Below are 18,485 nucleotides of genomic sequence, written 5' to 3'. Positions count from 1 at the left end.
TAGGCTTGCTTGTCTTTCTAAACCATTTTTAGATGTACCCTCTCTAACAGATCAAATAAAAATATTTGACCCTTAATCTCTTTTTCACTCCATGTATGATGTACCCACTTAATTTCATTTTGTGATTGGTTCCAAGTTCAAACCCAACAACTATTTGATATCATTTTGAGAAATGTTTCATTAAAAAATGTTCGTAACCGGTTAAAAGTGAACTAGACCAATTAAAAGTCGTCTTAGACCAAACCAGTCTTGTTTCAATATTTGTTAACATAAAAGCATTTCCAATACCCCCCCCCCCCCCCAACTCACCCAAAACCCTATACATATTCCTTGAACGGTTAAACAACCATTCGATTATGGTTATGGTTAAGCAATATTCGATAACCAAAACCTGGTTATGATTAAGCCCCCATAACCAAACCAAATTTACACACCCGTATGATGTAGTATCATATATTACATACATGGAGTATGAAATTCTTTAATTTCCTCACCAAAAAGACTTTTTTTGTATCTTTTAAAACTTATCTTTTGTTACAAATTTATAAAAAAATAGTACAGAGTAGAATATATTTCCAAGTGGAAAGTGTAGAAGTTGGTTATGTCAAAGATAAGTTTTAAAGCCTAATCATATCAAAATGTAAGCTTAAGCTTCAAAAGCCACTTACATTGAAAATGTATGTTTTAAAGTACAATACAAACAATATATATATATATATATATATAATAGGTTTAAAGGAGACACATTTCATGTTTCCTGTACTTTTGAATAATATAGTGTGTTAAAATACGTTACTCATTTATTCATGAATCCACAACTAAATTTATATGTATGTTTATTTTTTTTTAATTATGTTTTATATAAAAATGAAAAATCCATTGAATTTCAGTGACCGGGAGTCAACATATCCCTTGACTCCAATTGGTTTCACTTTCACCACTACCTTTCTTTAACATTTGTGTTACACCCATATAACTACATACATTGTGTTCCTTATATTTTACATTTTAGAGGGGTAAACATCATACCGCTACATCAATATAGGTTTTCCGGAAATAGTAAGTAAAGTTCTTTTAAGAATTCCTAAACAAGTTTTTTACGATAACCCACTCCATAATATATTTGAACAATTATTAGTATATACTAATTAAACTGGATTTGTAATAGCAATGATTTAGCATCACATGGGTGTTGCTTTGGCGCCGCTGGGTGTCCCATCCTTTAGTGGAGAAAAGTCTTGTTTTGATACGACAATGAGTACAACGTGTTTTCCAAGTTTATTCATCATTTCATTTTTCTTTCTTAATTAACTGTTTATAATTAAAAATCGTTGCCTTGTTGGTATTTAACTATTTATCAACTTTTAGAGCGTTCACGGTGATGAGGCTAACATAGGTTGAGTAGTAATCATCCGTACTACCTTCAACTATTTTGGAAAGTATATTTTTAATGCAAAATTGTTTATTTGTTCTTCGTTTTTCAGCATTTGCTACCTCTGAACAAAACTTTTTCAATCCACACTACCTCTTAAATTTTCTTCTAAATCCGCCATTGGAATCCGCATCCGATTCACTAAAATTAATATCTTAAATTACCTCAATGTCCTATTCTCAAAAGTATAGATACGGTTTAGAGAATTAATATATCGCTATTTTCTCATTCGATTAGATTATTTCAGTTATAATTCAATTATTTTGTCTTCTATGCTCATAAACCATATAATAGTGAATTAGTGACACACAGTTTTGTAGAACAGTTTATGTCCAATGTCCACTGAATTTATAATAAATCAGAGTGGGCTGAATGGTGGCCCGATTAAGTTGAAGGGGCCCATCATATCAACGGATAATTTCACATTTTCACATACAATATACATAATATGAGATGGTTAATGACAAAATTACAAAATTAAGAAAAATTTTTAAAAACTACTATCAACCAATTAAATTTATAATTCTTTTTATTTTCTTTTAATTATAAGGTTGGAAATGTAAAAGCGATAAAAATAAAATTATACATGATCTAGGTGCGGGTAGATCATAGCTCGACGACTCGACCTTGGACAAGACCAAACAAGTCAAAGTGTCGAAGAATAGAATGATTGGCCACAGTTTAACTATGAACGAATCGTGTCATATTCGTTGAACTGCAATTTCAGTTTCAATTTGACAATACGCAATTTCAATTCAAAAGTGGAATATCCTTTTAACAAAGTCAAATACATATGTATTTGTAAGTATGTCATATTAAATGGTGAAATATCTCATACCCTAAGTATTAGAAAGAACTATACCACTTTACACCAACTAATTACATGAAGCTAACATTTCTCACCAAGTGATGCATATACATTCATGAATCATTACAAAACATTGCTACAAGTCATTTACACCAAAATGCACCATCCTATAGGACTTTTATTTTCATATATTTTACCGGATCCTTCCAACAGGTAGAAGTGAATCATAAACGTCATCATCGACTTGTTTGGCAACACATGTTCTCAGTTCTACATGACGTGACGACTTTCTGCATTCGATGACGGATATACATATCGAGAACGCATGTAGAAGTGGTAAAGATGAGTTATAGTCAACCGAAAACATCCCGTCTTTTACTTGAGAAAGACTAAAGAATTGTCTCTTGTTTATAACATCTCCCTTCAATAAAAACAATAAAAATCAACAGAATTTATTTAAAAAAATTTATAAAATATGAATGTTGAAATTGTAAGTTTGTAACTAACAAACCTGAAGAAAAAGATCAAAACTTTCGTGTCGGTTTGACCTTGTATAAGAATGCACCTTGTTAGCAAGTATACTCAATCTGCAGCCTATATCCCAACCGTCACAATCACATCTGCCGCCAGATCTCCATCGTTCGATTAGAGGTGATGGCTCTCCTTTTCGTGGAACACTATGATGACCGCCGGGCAGAATAACCGTCATGCTAAAAGAATCTTGATTCTTTACCTCATCCTCCTTTCTTGGAAACCTTACAACAATAGCTGCCAGCTCATTTTCCACCTGGACATCCAAGATTTGGCGGTTGGGTTGACCCGAGTCAACAGCCGATAAAACAAACTCCCTAGTGGTACAATTAGTGATTGAAGAGTTTGAAACCTTCATTTGCGCTATTACATTAGGGAGATTTAGATAATCTTGTTCTTTATCTTTATTGCCATGATGTAACCACCCGCTTTTCTTTTTCTTAACTTCTTGTATCGTGAAAAATGTATAAATCCAAATGTCGTTTTCATCTTTCCCGGTCAAGTTTCTTACCGTTGCTGCAACTAAATCATTATCTTTATCATCAGTTGTGAACGTAAATAAAGGACGTCCATTTTTAACCGCCATTTGAAAACGAGCTTGTTTTCTTGATGCCGATGATGATGAACAATCCACTTTCACATTTTCTTTAATTTTTGAATCTTGAAAATTTTCAATATCATTTACCAACACATCATGTATTTTCATCTTCCCATTTGAAGAAGAAGATGTAACATGTTTGTGACGATGTGGATGTTGATGATAATATTGCCATTGCTCTAAACGCCCCCAATCTAAAACGCCAAAATTCAAAGCTCTATCTTGAATTGGTTTCCCTCGTTCCAAATAACTTGGCAAATTCGACATGTGTTTAACAATTTCTTCCATAGATTTGCTTCTTACACGTTGTCTTCGGTTGTGATTTGAAGACGAAGATGATGCCATATCTTCTAGTTTTTCAACATTTAAAGAAAACTATGATACAAACAAGTACAAATGTACAACCAAAGTAGGTTAACCAAACTGAGCCTATTGGTGTTTAAGATCACAAATATGCATAACTGCAGCATAGTGACAAGCTGCACTTCATGAAAAAGGACAAAAAGACACTGAAAATGAGACTATGTGGTCCTTAAACACATCATTAACAACAGAACAACTCATAAACAAGACTCCTTTATGATGAGAAAGAAAACTGAATAAACATTGATTAAAGCCATTAAGCTAAGCACATTGTGTCATAATTATCATTCTTTTATTTTATATTGTTTTAGTATAAAACTATACTTTCTTTTTTGGCTACCAAGTTGTCATACCAATTAATTATTCCAGATTCAAGCTGTGTTTCAACTTTATAAAACAAGAAATTAAGAACTTTCTGCCCTTTTCATAACTAAATTTTACATAACTAGTAAAAATAAAATTATGGTATTCTTTTTAAAACTACTGCATAGAATGCTTATAAAATTATGGAAGAAATTGATGTTTTTTAATTCCTTTTGAATTATTTACTTTTTATTTTGAACCTAACTTCAACAATAGCAAAAGTGTGTATAACCATCATACTGGAAGAAAAAAAAACCAAGATTTTAGCAAATTACTAGTGAGGCAATTCGTCGAAAGGGTACATATCGGATGTGAATCATTCGTTAATGGGTTCTCGTTCTTCAAAGGAGGTGGTGGGCACGATATAAAGTGCTGACAATTCATGTCTTAACAGGTTGTTAGAAACAACGCGCTTAACACAAGTATCAAATATGAGTATGACTCGTTTAACTACTTTACATATCATAACTATAAGACCGTTTAAATTTCATGTACCATTAAAGGATAATGACTAGTCTAGCATGCTAATTTCAATTACTAAGAAAATTAAAATATCACATACCACACTTTACTTTTTTTTTTATTAACAGGTCTTATCGTGTCTTAATCAGAGATTTAAAGTTGGAACTCACTTTACGCAAGATAAATACTGAAAAAGATTTGAGGTTTACCTGATCTTGCTTCCGGTGGTACTTCCAACATAAACTTTACAGGAAGAAGCAGAATGAATTGGCGGGTGGTGTTTAGAAAGAAGAAAACATATAATGATGTGGGCCATTTGAGTGTAAGTGTACCTTTGGATGTCAGCCTCAAATCAAATTTTGGTTTAAAAGCCTCATCTTTACTATTTTTGGGGTTGGTTGCATTTAAGGTTTTAATCAGTTAATAATCAGAGTCCTATTCATGATATTTTCTTGATGGATATTTGGTTTATTTGGAGGGTAAGGTATAAAAAGATTTTCCAAACGAAAACCACGAATACGGAGAAGATTTTTCACAAATATGAATAAAAGTTGAGCTTGTTGTGAGAAGGTTGATTGTTGTATTGGTGTTTTCTTTGAATTCTAGTTTCTTGCTCGTTTTTTTTTTATTTATAAAATTCTTGCCATTCGAAAAAAAATCATTTATTTTAATCATATAATTATATGAATGGATTAAAACTTTCATTCATATAAAATATAAATCTACTATGGATATGGATTATGTTGTTTTAGATTGGGAATATTTGGGATAAATACGTGTCAACCATAAGATAATCATTGATTATTGTGCAAGATTGTTCGGCTTCTAAAACCAAGAAGCAAAGCATTGCTTCAAAGTCTACAGCTGATGTTGAATGCATGATTATAAATAGAGCAAGCTATGAAATGATACTCCGTATTATTTAAGTATATAATTAAAATTAATTCAAAATCAAGTATTCTTTACCTCTAAACATGTAATGTGATGATAGAGTTGTTTTGGTAACAACTAATCAGGTCTTTTGTGACACTACCAAATATTTGATAACTATCTATACTTTTTACATTTTAGGGTGGAAGGACTATTCCAACCTTTACCCAAAGTGCTCAAATAATCAACTAGCCATATGATAATATCTCATTTTTATCAAAAAAGACCCGAAACAGATGTGACTCTCCTAACTTTTACCCAACTTCCAACTCGAACCCAATTTCATGTTGTTAACCTTCGGCTTCATCGTCGGCCTAATTTTCCCAAAAAATTATCTAAAAGTCTTTTAGTAGAAAAGACCATAACTGCAAAAACGTATAAACTTTAAAAGGGTTTAGTGCACTTATTATATATAGATAAATATCAAATGCTGGTGTCACAACTCTTTTTTAAAAGCCAAGTGTTTTAGTATTTATGATTTTTGTTTCAACCTTGAAACAAGGTTGTTAGTGATAATATGTTAGCTTATGTGTTCTTTGGTGTTAATCCATGTGGCTATAAATATGTATTAATTTATTTTTATTAACTTATTGTTTTAATTTTGGTAGGATATGAACTTTTTTTATCCTTGTGGCTATACATATACATCAATTTTTTTTTGTCTATTTATTTTATTATTTTTGGTGGGATGTGACATCATGTTTTTAAAAGGCCTTTCAATTTTAATTTTTTTAAAAAGATTTTTCTTAAGTACAATAATTTAAAAAAATTGAGGTTTAGATTTAGTTTCGGTATTGTAACGAATTTAAACGACGCCACGTAAAAATTCAACGCCTCTTCGCCATAACACATGTGTTATTGTTTATTTAGTTCTGCTACCGTAACAACCCTAGCGAATAAAGGAATTATTTTATATGTTTACTTCTGGTACGATAACAAACCTAATCGTTACCGACCGAATGTATTTGACTCGCCGCAACGCCCGTGTTTGTTTTGTTTTTGTTTTTTTGTTTTAAATGTCAAATTTTAGAAATTGGCGAACCTATAGATACCGACCGAATTTTCGCCACAGCGCCAGTAACTTGCCAACCATATAAACGTCGTTTTACTTATATTATTTTTTGTATAATAAGCTATGTGTTTACTAATTTATTATTTTTCTATCAGATACCGACCGTATATGTGATGCTTTCATCATAAGTTATACGTGGGTTGACACAATTTTGGGTGTTCACATATAATTTTTTGATTTAGGATAGGTGTCGTGACGAACTTAATCGATATCGACTGAATTTGCGTCTAACCCGCCGTCGCAACACGCCGGGTTAGTTGAAGTAAAATGACAGTCTACAACCTCAAACATCAATTGTAATTTACTACAACATTTATTACCATTTAAATTATTGTTAAATATTCCATAAGGTAATTTTTACTCTACTTGATTGATGGAAGATTGTAATTTACTTTTATCTGTTTATATATTATTCTTTCCTCACTAATGAGTAATGTACTCTAGAATCTACATCTACATCTTTTTTGTCCATCGCGACTCAAGACTCAAAATCCATTTTGTGTTTGAAAATTTGATTTATTTTTATAAAAACCTAAAATATTAAAATTGATATCAATAAGCTGTCTAAACATACTGAGTTGAGTTCGAACTCGTCAAAGTCTAATCTTGACTTGTTTCGAGCTCTATCATTCTAAAACTTAAGGTTAATATGTTTAATTTGACTTGTTTATTATTTGCTAAATATTTATGTCTGAACACATAATTATTTATATATATACTTGTTATTGTAATTCTATGTATAGCATTTAGTTATTGTAATCATAATTATACATGCTATGTATTTATTATGTAATTGTAAATTTGTTATATGAAATTAAAATTATTACAAACTACTGTTATACCCGGCGCGTTGCGCCGAGCAGACTGACAGAACCCGGGCGATGGTAAACTAAAACGTTGTCGGTCCGGACGTTGTGGCGGTAAGTCGACGCAAATTTGGTGGTTTCAGTTAAGTGCGTTATGATACTGGAATCAAAAACCAAAAATAAAACAAAATCATATGAAATTTGAGGTAGATCAATTGAGTGGCGTCAGTCGGTATCACTCGAGCGTTGGGAAGATCCGAGCATTTTCGATCCCGGAAGGTGAGTCGACGAGTCTACACAAATTCGATTGATTTCTGTCACATTGGTTACGATACCAAATTAAAACAAAATGCAGTGTGTCTACACAAATTCGTTCGGTTTTCGCCATGTTCATCACGTTACCAGAACTAAAAACCAAATAAGAAAAACTAAATTCGAAAACCAATACTGTGCCGCCAAATGGCCCAATCGGCACTTAGCGACACCAAAGTTTATGATTGTTATATATAAATAAAAATATTATCACATGGCTCGGACTTATTTATTACCAAGCTTGGGCCTCAAGTTGGTATATGAAGCCCATTCTTTCTAATCCATTATATGGAAAGTGGTGAAACCAAAAGACGTAGAATTATAAATTTTTACTCACCCATATATAATCCAAATATAATTCAACTTTCCAATTTTTAATTTTTAAACCGCCTATGATTTATGATTATATATATAGTGTACAAAATCACATTCTCCATATCATAATACATCAATGATCAACCCTAAGAAACCAATGAAGTTCGACATGACAGAAAACTCAACAACCCAAGAGTTTACACAAGTACCTTTTTTTCTCCCAAGATTATTCGTCTCACCATCTTGCCTCCCCAAATTTTCCAACGCACTCGAAGACGTTGCACGCAAGAAAGCCGAACTCTTAAACGAAACCACGAAACGTCAAGAAGCAATGCAAAAGAGAGACCAAGAACGCGTGCATCAACTTGGTAACAAATGTGAAACGTTACGATTAAAAATTAAAACTCTAGAGAGTGAAGCTTATGAGATGAGGTTGAACCTAGTGAAGCAGATATACGTGGAGGTGAGTTCGGCTAAGGAGATGAGGGCGGTGCACGAGTTGTGGTCTGGTACAGGTGCTGGAGCAAGGCCGGGCATGAAGTGTTTTCGAGGATCGGTTTATGTGTCTATGAATGTTCAAAAAGATGTTAAGAAGGCTATAGTTATGGATTGTAAAATCAATGATGGACCCGTTATTCTTTTTTACACTGGGTACGATTATATGGTATCGTTGTGTTTAACTAAAGGGATTCTTTATCGGGTCGGGTCACCGAATTCTTTTTACCGGATTGGGTTGGATCGTTTGAGTGTTTTGGGTTTTTGAATGTAAAGATGGAATTATTATTTGATTGTACGGGTTTTTAGACTTTTAGTGGTGATTTAAATTTCAAATTTAGTTTTTTTTTATGAACATTGCTTAGTGTAAACTTTTTGCTTGGGAAGAAAGTATAGTTTGTATACGGTTAACTAATTACATAGTATAAACCACTTGTACAGAACATGCTACTAAATCAGTACTTAGAATATTAATTCGAGGTTACAAATTCAATTGTGGTAATTCAGTGCCGTCTCTGAGGATGCGGGGCACCTCAAAGTCCCTGTGTAAGGAATAAATATTGGCCCCTATATATTGAAATTATTTTTGATGAGAAACCAAAAAAATGCTCGGATTAGTCTATTGAACAAACAGACTATTACTTTTTGTTCTTTGAATTACACGAAATTCAAATTTTATAACTTTAGTTATGGGCTTTTGCTTTAAAGAACTATATATTAGATATACATATAAGATAAAAGATCTTAATTTAATACAAACCTAAGTCCAACATCATCATGTACACAATTGAGTATACCATGTGAGCCACAAGACATTTTTAATTAATTTTTGTTTGTATCTAATTTATCTATTTCATATCCTGCATTCTTTAAATTTTGGGCCCTAAAAATTTTTGGGTCTTGTTCGGTTGCACGGGTTACACGGCCCTTGAGCCGGCCCTGTGGTAATTGATGCCATAGGGTTTGTTGCTACAACAATTATAAGACCAATGATAGTGAATAAACTTGTGACATTCGTCAATTTCGGGTTTCGTTTGTATTCGTTTATCATGTAAACCGACCCATTTTGTAAACCAAAGCTTATGATATAATCAAAATGATGTATTTTATGTTACAATATTGTTTTACACTTGTTGGGTCTTGAAAACATTCTTTTTGGTCCTTGAAATGACTTAAACCAAACTTTGGGGACTATTATTGCCATTTACCAAAAACTTGTTTGACCATTTCAACCATCACATGCATTTTTACCCTATTTGTATGAACCATACTCCTACCATTATAAAAGCAAGGCTCCATACACCATTTTGGTTGTTCATCTTCTCCAAAATCTCTCTCAAATCCAAGTATTCATCTTCAACATTTTGTTATTTTGATTTCTTAAGGTCAACTAACTATAGTATTTCATTTTAACTTGTTCATCTAATATTACTAACACTTGAATATGGTGGTAAAACATATATATAATACACACCCCATGTTTCCTTTATGTGTTACTTCACCGACTCCAGTTGGTTAAGTTTCGAATGTCATAAGGCAAGACTTCATGGAGGACTTCCTGTTCTTGATATATATATACACACACATAACTTATTATACATATCACTTATGACTAACTTCTAACCCTTTTAGTTTGTTCATCTTATTTACAAGTTCCATGGTGTGGGTTTGTATAAGACTAACCTCGGTTTAACCGAAACTAGTCCAAACTGGAAACCGAACTTTTGTTTACTAGTTTTGTTAAAATAGTTGTTTAAACATGTTTATTGCTAGATTTGAGTTTCAAAAATCATTTTTACAAGTTCTTTGAAATTAAGCATATGGAATCCATCTATGAACTCGTTGGGAGATGGAAACCGAACTAAACCGAAACTTTTGCTTAAAAGACTTGTAGTTAACTTTTTAGTTATAAAATTTAAGTTTTCTACATTTATAAACCAATATACAAGTTCTATGATATTTGGGCATGTAGAAACCATCTATGGACTATTTGTGAGATGGAGACCGAACCAAACTGAACTATACCGACTTTTACTCGCTTAAGACACACAAGTGTTTTTTAGCTATCAAGACTTGTATATTTCTTTAAAAATAGTTTACAAACTGATTTTAATTATTTTCTTAAGTACTTGGAATTTTTGGATCCAACTTGATCTCATCACATAGTTTGGACCGACAAAACCGAACACTCGCTTAACGTGCGTTGTTAGTTCTAAACAATAGATCTACATACTTGGTTAAGTGTTAGTATATTTTAATGAGTTATCTCATAACAATTAATATGTTAGAAAGTTGACTTTGGGTTTAACCATTTGTCATGACCCGAATCGACAACCCGAACACTCGTTAAAAACCCGTTTTAGTATCTTTGTCCCAAAAGAACTTGCATTTTAGCATTTTTCCCACCTTATTACTTAACATTGGTTAAGTAAATATTAAGGTTAGATACTTTAACCCGGTTTCGAGCAAACTTACATTTTTAAATGATTGTTATTATAAATTCTTAAATAGTTACATTTTAAACCTTGAACTTTAATTTTTACTTTTTGCAACAATTATTTTATTTAAAGATCTTCAAGACAACCATTCTAAATCCAAGATTTTATTGTCATTTAGGCCTTGCTCGTTAAACTTCATCCATCCGGTTATTCATCTTTTACCGATCAAGTTTTATACTTGAATGTGAGTAACTTCATACCTCGTTTTCTATCTTTTGTTTTGGGGTGACATTTCATACTTATTCAAATCAAATGCTTTATACTTGAGTCTTAAACCACAAACGTTGTTGTATACTTTACTTGAATAATTGCTCGATTTGGTGTTCTATGCTTATATGCCTATGTGTTTATCGCTTTCGGTTGGTGGAATCTATAAATCCTAGACTACTTGGCATCCCCTTGTAGCAAGGTGTCGTTAACGTAATGCAATTAACGATATTCTATTAAATCCTAGACTACTTGGTAATCCTTTGTAGCTAGGTGGCGCTAACGTAATTCTATTAGCGATTGTCAATTTATCCAAGTTTATAGCTATTATTTATGGTTTTGTATACTAGTTTTTTGGCTTTTCATACTATATATCTATTGTTCAAACTTATGAATTGCTCACCAACCTTTGTGTTGATAACTTTATTTTATGAAATGTTACAAGTTTGCATCTAGGTTGATTATGGAGTTCGGTGAAGAAAATGACACAAATACCGTTAGGATATTAGCAATGAATATTTGGTTATGTGACATTTTCGATGTTGTGAAATGAAATGAGTTTGTTAAATATTGTCGCTTTAAATAGTGTCATGCGCTTATGGGCAATCGTTACACCTCGACATGTTCCGCCGCCTTTGGTCGGTGTGTGACAAAACTGGTTAGGCTAACAGGCTTCAAGGGTTCCGGTTAACCTAATGCAGGTCGTCGTGTCCCTCTACGTTTGCAAAACGTAGAGAGAGGTTCACTAGTTTAGTTGTTATTGTTATTGTTCACTAAGGATCCAAGACCGAGATGTTTGGAACTGGTTTTGGATGCGAGTTCTTAGTGAAGCTATGTAGTTTTTGGAGTAAGAAAGAAACACGCAAAGTGTATGTTTCTCCAGGAAGAAGAGAAGATTAGAGAGTATATGTTACCTCTTCAGATCTGGTATGTTCTTGTTATGGCTGAGTTATGTCCTTTTATAGAGAAAGGAATGTAAGCCTTTTGTCTGATGGATAAACTAATGAACCTCCAGTTTGGTAGAGGGTTGACCATTTTATGGGTGGGAAGCTTTTGACCTTCGGTTAACGGTATATAATAATAATACTTTTTCTGAGCGTCTCCCCTCTTTTACGGCAGAGGGATGATGTGAACAGTGATTTGACGTGGTACTGTTACACGCTTTTACTGTTCACGTACTTGTTTTCCTTATTTGGGTGAAAAAACTAACCTTTTAACTTTCTAACCTTTTTAGCGGTAATGTGTGAAAGCCATTTTATCAGACTTTGGGCTACCCCGTCATCAGGGTTAATTACAGAAGTAAACCTTTGAGAATCTTATTTGCCATTAAAAACATTATAAGAATGTTTGTTTATACTTATAACAATTTAACAACACATTAAACAAGGAGCCAGAAGAGGTTGAGTGTTCAATACTTGAGTTTGAAAAATTATACAAAGTTATGAACTTTAAGTCTCTAAATTTAAAATATAGTGATCGACAATTTGTCACTATTTATTTTCGCCTTCTATAAAAAAAATTTGTCGCCACTACCTAAAGCGTCAAATAACTAGGGATGGTTGAAATCCCGTCACATATATACTCTGAAAAACATTATTAAAAAAAATAACTCATTTAAAACCAAATTGAAACCGATTAAAACCGAACTAAACCAGCTTAAAAATTGATCATTTTTTTCATGGAATCAAGTTTCAAAACCGAACAAGTTTGAAAAAAAATCCGCTTTTAATTTTTGTTGAAACCAAACCATGTTTTGTCACTTTGTGCACCTCTAAACACACATATACAATTTTATCAACAATCAACATCAAACCATTTTCTCTTAGAGAAAAACAACTATCATATGGAACAACACAACACAAGATCACGGTGGCCATTGGTGGTGCTAACATCCTTTCCATTTCACGGCCACATGACTCCAACTCTCCAACTAGCCACAACCCTCTGTTAGGAACAAAGCGGCGCGCGGAAGCGAAACAGCACACACATGCACAACGATAAACACGCATAAACGAAAATATAAACGACACAAGAATTTAACGTGGTTCGGTCCCCGCGAGGGGACCTACGTCCACGGGCTGCAACTAGGTTTTCTTATTAGCTCAGAACCAAGATTACAATTACATGATGGGATATATATAATAAACAAGATTAGGGTTAAACATAATTAGGAGCCAAAACCGGGCCTCCTAATAAAACCGGCCCAAAGGTCTTCATAACCCAACAATCTCCCACTTGAAGGCCTTGCGATAAATTCCAGCCTGCCATCCAAGTAAATATAACAATCTCATTCATCCAGTAACTCTAGTAATCTTCAGTAATAGAAATCTACCAAGCCTCCAGTTCCAAGAACTAGCTAAAACTTCAACAAAAGAAGTTCTCCAAGCCTCCAGTTCTCTAGGAACAAACTAAGATTTCTACCAATCCACACCCTGGTTGCATCCGCCCTTCTCATCAGTTACCTGAAAAGGCCCATTGAAGCTCCCGAGAACTCCAATCCGGTCATCCCAGACCCAGCCATGACAAAACTCGCCAATGACTCATCCTCAATCTTAACCGACCCTCACTTACTCACACAACCGGCTTCAAAGACTTCCAGAGGATAAACACTCTCCAAATCAGCAGACTATACCAGGAGAGATTTTCACATTCGGATTCCTGGTCCTCCGAACCCAACGTCCCTTTGGAAACAAACCTAGAACACACCTGCGTGCTCCCACTGTTACCAAAACCCCGAACATGTTCAGACCTCCTCCGAATACGCTCAAACTAACATCACTGTGGCTCCAGGCTTCATGTCTGCAAACTGAAACCCCTTAGCTCTACCCGATTCAGCGAGCCAAGACCTTATAACTCGGAAGTTGGTTCACTTCTTCCGACGATACAAAAAAAAACTCGTATCTTCCAAAAGTCTTTAATTAAAAGATTCAACAATGCTTCATTGAAGTGAGTAACAAATAAAGCATACCATAATCTTGAACCCAAGAGTCGTCACCGCCTTCACTGAGTCCCAATGCATCAACCTCAGATACATTCTCAAAAGCAGAATTCCAAACCTTTCGACATCGACCCTTAAAATGTCCCACCTCTACGCAACCTACCAAGTCGACTATGCCCAGCTCCCACTGTTTCTGTTATCCCAACCCATGCCACACCAACACTCCATGAGATGAACCCCACTCGTACTATCCCGGCAAATAACTTTACCCAACACGAGATTATGAACCTCTCAAATGGTGTACCACTGATCACCACCAAACAAGATATAACTTCACAATTCCAAACGAACAAGAAGTAATAATCACAGTTTCGAACCAGCTAACAGGCAAACAGCTATAACAACAGTAGAACTTTCATGAAATCAAGCGGTACCAAGGGTTCTATGACCGTACACACGATCAGTTAACTCAAACCCTAACCGAAAGATCAACCAAACGAGCAATAGTTTACATGACTTGCCACTAACCTCATTTTTTTTTTTCACTTATGCCGTCACCAGCACACCCGCTGGTTCCATTTTCTCCAAGTTTATCCATCACCAGTACTATATCCAAGTTCACATGACAAACCAAACAACCAAAATCCATAACCGTCAACATTCCGATCATAACCACCTCGTCTTCAGTTATAACAATAACAAACGAGAACAAATCGAAAACAGTGAACAGACACAACAAGGGCACGGGCCTAAACTTGACGATTGTTCAACAGAACACTGCCAAATAAACCGATTTGCTCTTGCAATAACCGATAAATCAACTAACTGTAAATAAACTATGTAAAGTTACCTCAGACTAATCTCTTGCAAACAAATCTGAACCCGAACCTAAATGGTCTTCACAAAACCCGGTTCCCTAATTTACGGTTGATAATAAATAGTCAAACCCTAACTCAGCCTGACAGCCACCAATCTTGACTGTCGATCACTGATGAACACGAACCAGAAATTAACCCTGCGATCTCCAAGAGTTATTCACGGTGACGGACCTACCCAACCCTAATCACTAAAAAACAGATTCGAACCAAAACCTTCTGCGAAATCGTTACCAGTGCAACGAACCGTGTGTCCAACAAGCCAAAGCTCTGATGCCACTTGTTAGGAACAAAGCGGCGCGCGGAAGCGAAACAGCACACACATGCACAACGATAAACACGCATAAACGAAAATATAAACGACACAAGAATTTAACGTGGTTCGGTCCCCGCGAGGGGACCTACGTCCACGGGCTGCAACTAGGTTTTCTTATTAGCTCAGAACCAAGATTACAATTACATGATGGGATATATATAATAAACAAGATTAGGGTTAAACATAATTAGGAGCCAAAACCGGGCCTCCTAATAAAACCGGCCCAAAGGCCTTCATAACCCAACACCCTCCATGCACAAGGCTTTCACATAGCCATAGCCCACTCAAACCTAAACCCACCTAACCCATCTAACCACCCATCCGACTTCACATTCCTCCCACTTTCCGGTGACTTGCCGGTCATTGAAGACACTGGCAGCTTCGCTACTTTCATTAGCATGCTCAACAACAACGGTAAGGAGTCGTTCAAGGAACACTTGAGGAGGTTGATAAGTGAAGGGAGTTATAAAGCAATAGTTGTTGTTTATGATCATGCTATGTTTATGGGTGGTGTTGTTGCGGTTGAGCTTAATCTTGTGGCAGTCATGTTCCGTAGTAGTAGTGCAATGTATTTTTTGGGGTTTCTTGCAAGACAAAAGATTTGTCAACGTGGCAAGTTTCTTGAACAAGGTAAATATTAACCTTATCCGACCGAACATGAGAATATGGGATTGATGTTTGAAGTTTTACTCTTGTACTAATTTATAAATTAACAATTATTACATAATTGAGTTTTTAAAATAAAAATACTTTTTAACGGCAATTTGAATACTTGACCTGTATATTGGTTCACCTGATTATCTCATTACTTGAGTAGAAAATGTGGGGTGCTAGGCTGTTACGACCCTGAAGAGAAATTAACTCGTATATCGGCTCACTCCATCAGTCTCAACCTTGACCCTGTTTTGTTAAATAAAGACTTGAATTCATGAACTTCTACTTTTCAAACAATGTTTTTAGATTACTCATCTTAAGCACTTGGACCGAGGTTCATTAGCTACAAAATTAATTAACTGATGGTTGAAAATTAAAATTATTAGTTTCATATATATTTATTTATGAAAAAATAATTGAAGTCGTTGTTGATGGCATATATATGATGTAGTGTAGATATATGTTCATAGAGCATTCATAGTTTCCTATACCAATTTAATCTCAGTAACATGACAGAAAATTTAGGGGTTTTTGACACTATCTCGTTGTACACTTGATTGGGGCTCAAGCCACTTCAAACAAGGAAATATATTTTAGTGTTTTTAATCATACATGTAATATAGAATTACAAACGAATCAAGCCGATCTCACCTACGCTCGAATCCGGCTTGTTACAAGAGCTATATATGTTTAAAGTTGAGTGTAATTTGTTAATTATTTTCAAAGTCGAGCTTGATACGAATTTGGATTCGTTTTGATTTATTTAGTATTTAATTATTTTATTTACATATAATTACATATATAACTTTATATTTTTTAGGATTGTAATTTTTAATATATATAACAAATATATGTTAATTAGTTATTAATGTTACAACTTTATGTATAGTAATACTTATTTTTTACTTTCATATATAAAAGTTGTTATATTTATATAGATAATAACTTGAGAGTCTAGGCAAGCTCAACATTTAAAGTTTATGCCACGGACTCGAGCTCTAAATCAGAACTGAGCTCGAGTCGGAGGTCGATTGCACCTCCTTAAATAAGTAATGTTTACCAAAATTACCAGTTTTTATTTACATGATATGACATTATGCTAATTACCATTTTCTGAAAAGATTTTGAAATGCAGGAGGTAGTGCCAAATCTTGATCCCCTTAGGTACAAAGACCTTCCATTTTCGAAATTGTCTATAGAAGATTGGAGACAAAACGTCGCAACCTTCGACCAACAAGCACATCCCTCAGCCGCTATCTGGAACACCGTCGAATTTCTAGAACATGAGGCCTTAACCCGAGTCCACAACCATTTACAAGTTCCTATTTTTGCAATCGGACCTTTACACAAGATAACACCAATGCCCTCTAGTGGTTCTCGCCAAGAAGACACTAGTTGCATCACATGGCTGGATAAACAACCTCCTAAATCCGTGCTTTACATAAGCTTTGGAAGCCTAGCCACAATGGATGTGAAAGTGTTGATCAAGATGGCATGGGGTCTAGCTAAAAGTAACCAACGGTTCCTATGGGCGGTTAGACCTGGTGTAGTTAGTGGATCAGAGTGGCTCGAGTTATTGCCAGACGAGTTCATAGAGGAAACAAGAGAACGAGGCTTAATTGTGAATTGGGCTCCACAAAAGAAAGTGTTGGACCATTTTGCGGTGGGTGGGTTTTGGAGTCATTGTGGATGGAATTCGTGTTTGGAGAGTATTGCCTCAGGAGTTGTGATGATATGTCAACCGCTTATTGTAGACCAAGGAGTGAACGCACATTATGTGAGTTACATGTGGAAGGTCGGGCTTGAGCTGGAGCGGATCGAGAGAGCGGAGATTGAAAGAATGATTAGAAAAGTTATGGTGGATGATGAAGGAGAGAAAATGAGAGTTAGAGTAAATTACATGAAGAAAATGATTAAAGAAGCTATTAGAAATAATGGTTCTTCCCAAGAATCATTGGATGGTTTGGTGGATTTCATTTTGTCACGTTGATGGTTAAGAAAAAATAAAAATAATAAGAATAATATTTGTTAGAAATGTAAGTGTTTTTATAATTCTTAGTTTAGTTATGAGTTTATAACGTCATATGAACTTTAGATCATAAAGGTATGCGTAATGGGCGAGGAGTTGGAAGTTTTGGGGCTACAAATTTGATGAACATCATTACACCTCGACGACAAAGGGGCGACGTGGGGGGTGAGGAGTTCTTGTTGCCCTTCATTACTTTTGCTTTATTATAATTATAATTGTTTGTGTGTGTAATATATATACATATATATAAGGGGCTATAACACCATTACACCCTAAAACGAAAATACATCATTTGCTGACTGGGCGTCACATGACACAAGTCTCCCCATTTTGTAGCCTCTTCACTACGCAAAGTCACATGTTAAAGTAATTTAATACATTCAATAGTAAACTAAATATATCAAAGTAAGTTATATATTTTATTTTATCTGATTTTGTTATAAACTCCTAAAACGGGATCTTTATGTTTCCAATACATTTT

At 34.5% G+C, this 18,485-nt stretch overlaps 1 protein-coding gene and 1 pseudogene across 1 annotated transcript; one reads left to right on the top strand and one right to left on the bottom strand.

Annotated features, from left to right (window-relative positions):
- Positions 1–2,288: 2,288 nt before the first annotated feature.
- LOC143572976 (uncharacterized) lies at positions 2,289–3,494 on the bottom strand. The gene is made up of 2 exons (XM_077057981.1): positions 2,752–3,494; positions 2,289–2,661 (listed from the first exon to the last, which is right to left on the bottom strand). Exons 1-2 carry the CDS (start codon positions 3,475–3,477, stop codon positions 2,434–2,436), a joined length of 954 nt encoding a protein of 317 aa, XP_076914096.1. The 5' UTR covers positions 3,478–3,494; the 3' UTR covers positions 2,289–2,433.
- Positions 3,495–17,249: 13,755 nt separating this feature from the next.
- Positions 17,250–17,985, top strand: LOC143572975 (UDP-glycosyltransferase 76H1 pseudogene; annotated as a pseudogene).
- Positions 17,986–18,485: the final 500 nt, after the last annotated feature.

The sequence above is a fragment of the Bidens hawaiensis genome, unplaced genomic scaffold (genome assembly GCF_021521415.1).
Source record: "Bidens hawaiensis isolate Kalapana, Puna unplaced genomic scaffold, B.hawaiensis_p1.1 tig00026182_1, whole genome shotgun sequence".
Classification (NCBI taxonomy): Eukaryota; Viridiplantae; Streptophyta; class Magnoliopsida; order Asterales; family Asteraceae; genus Bidens; species Bidens hawaiensis.
The sequence above is the reverse complement of the archived record's forward strand: the minus strand, read 5'-3'. Positions and strand labels throughout refer to the sequence as shown.

Coding starts and splice junctions, on each gene's coding strand:
- LOC143572976 (XM_077057981.1), bottom strand. CDS start 3,477: ATGAAAATACATGATGTGTTGGTAAATGATATTGAAAATTTTCAAGAT. Junction 2,662..2,751: donor GTTTTGATCTTTTTCTTCAG/GTTTGTTAGTTA, acceptor TTTTTATTGAAG/GGAGATGTTATAAACAAGAG.